Here is a 5,959-nt window from a genome sequence, read left to right on the forward strand (position 1 = left end):
GTAAAATGATAAAATGATGGATTTTACTCGCAGGATGAATTAAATTTGCTTAAGTAAAGGTAAGTGGACATAACTAGTATAAAATAAACCGTTCCATATAGAATATTCTATCGGCATTTAACTTTTAAGAATGTAGGAGTAATGTCCCTTATCGTGAAAGCTGTCAATAAGTTCTATGTCCATGGCATTTTATAATATCAAAGAAACACAATTTAACAAAGCATGACAATTTATTGACTCGTGCCCTATCCGGCCCTCGAACTCACGATCTACGGCACCCAATCGCCAAGCCAAACATACCTGCGCTTTCTACCACTGCGCCACATCCACATCCCCAAAAAAGGATGTTTCTATGACGAAGTGATAGTTGGTTCGATATACTAACATGATCATTGTGGAAATTGTCAAATTTAATCTTCGGATCAACAACACATAGTGTATTAAACTTCAAAGAAACACAATTTAACAAAGCATGACAATTTATTGACTCGTGCCCTATCTGGGCCTCGAACTCTCATGGCATTTTTTATTAATTTATAATGTATTGACATTTCTTGAATTAAGATAACATAAATATACACTTTGGCGCACGATGGACGAAGACGGACAAAGGGTTATTTAAACAAGTCACGTGAGACGTACTTTATCTCATATACCTAATATATTTATGTTTCAAAATATTTTATTTTTTTGATGTTCCGACGACATGAATTGGACAAAAGGTATGGAAATTCCTCTCAAAAACAGTTTGTATGCGTTATTTTTTTGGGGTGGTAGATATATCACCGTGGAGCATAATTAACTTATACATGCCGTCCCTATTGCATGATCGTAAAATGCAACTTGATTTTGGATATTATCTTTTCTTCATAATGTCTTTATTCTTTCTAGTTCCTGTATATTGAATCTTTGGAAACTATATTGTACAAAGTACCTCATTTTTGGCTTTAAAATTAGCGTTGACAGCGATGAGTGTTTGAACTCATCTATCCATGAACATTGATAATGAACTCCATCTATCCATGAACATTCATAATGAACCTATATATCCATGAACATCATCATGAACTCATCAAGCGTTTGAACCAGAACAACCACCTTAAGTCTCGGACATACTTCCATTTCAGTAAGAAGTTATAATTTAGCAGGCCTGTTTAACTTGCAATGCATTATATTATGTTGATGATAAAAGTGTATATATAGTCATGGAAACTGAATTTATTCAATCTATCCAACAAAATCAAAATGATTTTTTTTTATTATTTATTACATTTGATAACAGTAACTGCATTTTGTAAAATAGTCTTACATCAAAGGGAAACATGTATAAACAGGGAACCTGTTATGTAAACACCCAATCATTCACACACATTATGAAATATAACTAGTGCTAAGAACAAAAACAAAAATGAAAGAAGTATCCTCATACATGAAGGTAAACAAATACGTTTTAAATAACACAAACTCTGAATAACGTTTTTCCTATCTTTGAACACTGAACACTTTTAAATTATTTCGTTTTTATATTGCTGGTCATTTTCGATGGATGAGATTTTCGCGGAGCAGATTTCAGCGATCATCTTAATGACCCGCGAAATCTTGAGACATGAAATATACCCCGATAGCCAATCCGCAGAAATTTAAGACCGCTAAACTTAATGTTCTCGTTTCCAGCTAAAATCGCGGAAATTTTGACCCGCATAAAATAACCGGCAATCCTACATACCCAGACGGTATGAATATATGTAAATATTTACAGTTTGCACTGACATGGACTCAATAACCATGCTTTCTAGTATTATCATTTTCAATGTATAATGTTAGCACAACACGCGCGGCGATTCTATTGTTAGTAAACAGTCGACGGCGTAGCAACGTGGGGTCATGACCCCACTTTTGGCGGGAACATATAAAATCGAATTCGTTGATGATGACGGGGAAAAAATATGGATATTTCAATAAAAAATATGCAACTACCGCGGGAAAAATAATATTAATTTACTTGAAAAACTGTAAATATAAGGAATAGATGTCTATTTTGTTGAGGTCAACAAAATAAACATCTAATCCTTAAATAAACCCGCAAGGGAGCTAACTCTGTAATATGCAAAGACGTAATACTTTGGCAGCGTTTGTTAAATAATCAACATCAACAATAAAAATCACAAACAATTTAAGGTTTCAACACATCTCTGAGTACAAGACAGTATATAATAGTGGGTATTCTTAATGTATAATTGGTAAATATCAATCAGGATGGTGTACATTTTGATATCAAATACGACCCAATAAATGTGGGGAAAAGAGAGGGCACTGTGACATAACAATTCTTAAAGTTACTGTTCAAAGTAAGCTAAAAGTCAATTTATTTTCCAGAGATATATGATAATTAAGCTATTAGTATTTCATTTTTGTGCCCAATAACGGAGCGTTTAAAGCCTTTTACAGAAATTAAAAAAGAAACAAACATGTAATTTACCAACCTTCTAACAACAATTGAAATCATTTTCGAGAGATACATGTTAAAAACCTATTATAATTTAATTTTTTCCTCAAACGATGAAGAGTTTACAAAAATTAATAAAGAAAGAAACATGTAATTCACCAACAAGTGAAATCAATTTCGAAAGATATATGTTAAGACAGCTATTTAATAATATTATTTCATTTATTTCTCTGAATGTACAGAAATTAATAAAGGAACTAGAAATTGACTGTAATTGTCAACTGTAGGTATCCAAATGATGAAAGAATGTTTATATATGGATAGTAATGGGCGCTTTTTTTATTTATTGGGTCAAATACTTTATTAAAGTAAGGCTAAGCTCTACACATATCATTTAAATCATGAAAGTCACTTTTGATTTTCTAAATCTGGAGTAAAAACGTTGTTCTCCACAGCTTCAGTAGTCGATGTAACACATCTTTATCACAGATTATCTTGCAGTCCTTGTGTCTAAGCCTTTAACAGCGACATTATTTTGCCGTTTTTAGCACCAGCAACTGTGTCATCACCTCCCCCAAAGAATTTACCGTTGATGAAAACTCTTGGGACCTGTAAATATATCCATTGTGACAATTTGAATTATGGAAAAAATACTGTTATTTTATTATATAAAGCATAAAAATATCAGTCGAATTTAATTAGTGCATTTTTTAATTACTTGCTCGCCTAGATAGCTCGATAGTCGACCAGACTGCACCGGAGTGGAAACAGATAAGGGGAGATAACTCGTATAAAACAAACCGTCCCATATTTTCACCTAGAGGTAACTGGGTGTAGTTAATAGTTGTGCGTGTTAAGAGCATTCAATTAAAACACAGTAAAATACGGTACATGATTTATCGAGAGCATAAACATGAAACGACAACATCTATGATTATTCACATACGATTTCTTTACAAAGATTAGATAATTGAAAGGTCACAGAATAAATATGACACAACTAGCCATGAAACTCAAAAATTTTACTTACAGAGCTTGCACCTGTCATAGTTTTCAGGATGCCTTGTGTCGACTCCCCGTCCGGTTTCTGATCGAGTTCAATGGCTTCGTATGTAATCCCAAGATCACTTAGTGCCTTTTTAGCATTTTTGCAATATGGACAGTATGATTTTGAATATACAACAACCTTGTGTTTTTTAAGAGTGTCATCTATTTCCTTTTTTGAAGGCATGCTGAGCAATCTGCAACCTGACGAAACCCTTTTAACGGTAGGCCTATAGTTGGACAGTCCTCTTAGTAATCCAAGTGTTTGTAGACTAGTTACCGGGGGTTTCATCCTCGTGTCTCTAATGACGCAAGTCCATTTCCGGTCAGGTTAATTTAGGAAACGATCTCGGTGAGGGAAATCCGGTATGTTTTCGGGAAAGCCGCCAAGCTACAACAAACCATCGCCATTAGCGTATAGTAAGATAAAGCGTAAGAAGAGGAGAGGGGAGTAAAGATCTTCAATATTTTGTACACACTGCACGAAAGTAATAGGAGCATATGCAGATTAACAATACATATGTAGGGGAACTCCACTGTAAAAGTACCGCATGTTGCGACCGGCGAAGCGAGAGATTTGTTTGGAAAACACAGTATGCATGTGATCAAGGTCAAGTTTTCGATACTTCTGCACGATTACGAAGGTTGTCGCAAAATATCGAATAGATATATACATTAAAGGGCCACTACCTTTCCGAAACGGCTTTTAATTTTTGAAATAGGAATGTAAAACTAGATCAATAATTTTGTAGAGTCGGAGGATTTATAAACTATACGTTTACTAGCACACTTAACATCACCTTCAGAACTGTTTAATTAGAATAAATAAAATGTTAATTTTCATAACGCGGGTCGTTTTATGTTTCCCGCCGTCGTCCTAAATGCCGCGCGGTAGTTGACTATCACTGCGCCAGACGGCAAAACAACGAAATGAATCTCCACTGTTATCGTACATAAGATAGGAAATCTTGCATATGTTTCGTGTTGTAACCTCATCTTAAGCCATCGATATATATTTTCTTTTGTTATTAATGTTTTTAAGAAACCTTTAAATTTTGCTTCGGAAATGTAGTGGGCCTTTAACCTTTGATACTAACTTTTACTTCTTCGGAAATGAAACTTTTATAATTACCTGAAATTAGATCTAATCAGTGCCAGTAGTACTCTCTGTGGCTGACAGTCTCGAAAATTGTTTTAAAATTTAATTCGTAGGTCATCTTTCACTTACAGTGTACGAATGTTTCCTCCATTTGATTATGCTTTAATTCAAAGTAATTCTCAAAGCATTAGAATGTTAGATTAAATTGCACCCTTGGACACGCTACTGTTTGGCTTGCTGATATGGGGTACTGGTATGATATTTAATGTGTGTTTAAAACATTCAAAGGGCTTTATATATCGTTGCATATATCAAAAAAGATTCAGCGAATATCTATTTAACTTGTACAATCAGTATAAAATGTTTTATAATCTCTCGCTGTGGCGGTCGCAACATCCGGTATTTATACAGTGGAGTTCGCATACTTAGATATTTTGAGATCATTACTAATTGGTAAGCGGATTAACTGTATTTATACAAGTAGGAAGAGTTACCTACCATGTAACAGAGAAACAAATAATAAAATAAAACATCCATTATTTTACGCAAAGATAAAATCAGTCTAGCAGATTTATAATTGCTCAGAAATTACAAAACAGCTATTTATCGAAATGATTAAATCTAGGAGTAAAAGAGAATCACATAAGGATCCAATCAAAATATTGATATTTGGTAAGATCGACGGTTTCTGACATATACAATAGACAAAAATGGATAGTTTTACCTTCATCAAACACCGGTGCGCCTTGTTCCAACGTGTAATCAAAGCTTCCCTAAACCCTGATTGTCCTTTCCGTATACACTGTACTTCTACTACACTTACATCTACTTTTTGTAAATTTCAGATAGGGCACACCTGTCGATAGTAGCTGTTTCTTTGAGAAGTTCCCCAAATATAGAGTATGAGGAAGTTAGGTAGGGAGAGTGAGGAAGAGAGATAGTTAAGATGTGGTTGACGGACTGAAAGTGACCGATATATTTTAATAATGGCTTCCATATGGTCCAATTATTGTCAATTACAGACAATAGCTATGATCTGAATTCCATTGTTTGTCAGGATATTACTTCATTATCAATCAAAGCTGAACCAAGCATCAAGACTGTTATTTAATAACCAGTCATGGCTTCTGAAATGGCCCATCCTACAAATGAGATGGGGAATCGAAATAACTACAATATGGAAATAGGCATTTCTTGTAGGAGTTCGCTCCCTTTACTCAGTTTTAATCCAAATGCGAAGTGTATCACATGTCGGTTCATTTTAAAATATTATTAATTTCAACGAAAAAAAAACAACAACATGAAATGACGTAATATATCATATAAAGTATCGTGACAAGCAGCACCAGAAACTATCACATTTATAGACT

General features: G+C 34.2%; 1 protein-coding gene across 1 annotated transcript; it reads right to left on the reverse strand.

Moving 5' to 3' along the window:
* Positions 1 to 2,956: 2,956 nt before the first annotated feature.
* Positions 2,957 to 3,677, reverse strand: LOC138334510 (uncharacterized). The gene is made up of 2 exons (XM_069283170.1): positions 3,477 to 3,677; positions 2,957 to 3,055 (listed from the first exon to the last, which is right to left on the reverse strand). The coding sequence occupies exons 1-2, from the start codon at positions 3,675 to 3,677 to the stop codon at positions 2,957 to 2,959; spliced, it is 300 nt and encodes a 99-aa protein (XP_069139271.1).
* Positions 3,678 to 5,959: the final 2,282 nt, after the last annotated feature.

Source organism: Argopecten irradians, chromosome 11, assembly GCF_041381155.1.
Source record: "Argopecten irradians isolate NY chromosome 11, Ai_NY, whole genome shotgun sequence".
Lineage (NCBI taxonomy): Eukaryota > Metazoa > Mollusca > Bivalvia > Pectinida > Pectinidae > Argopecten > Argopecten irradians.

Bases quoted from the DNA above. Each gene is read 5' to 3' on its own strand.
- LOC138334510 (XM_069283170.1), bottom strand. From the start codon at position 3,677: ATGCCTTCAAAAAAGGAAATAGATGACACTCTTAAAAAACACAAGGTT. The intron at 3,056-3,476 runs GTAAGTAAAATT...ATATATTTACAG, and splicing joins CTATGACAGGTGCAAGCTCT to GTCCCAAGAGTTTTCATCAA.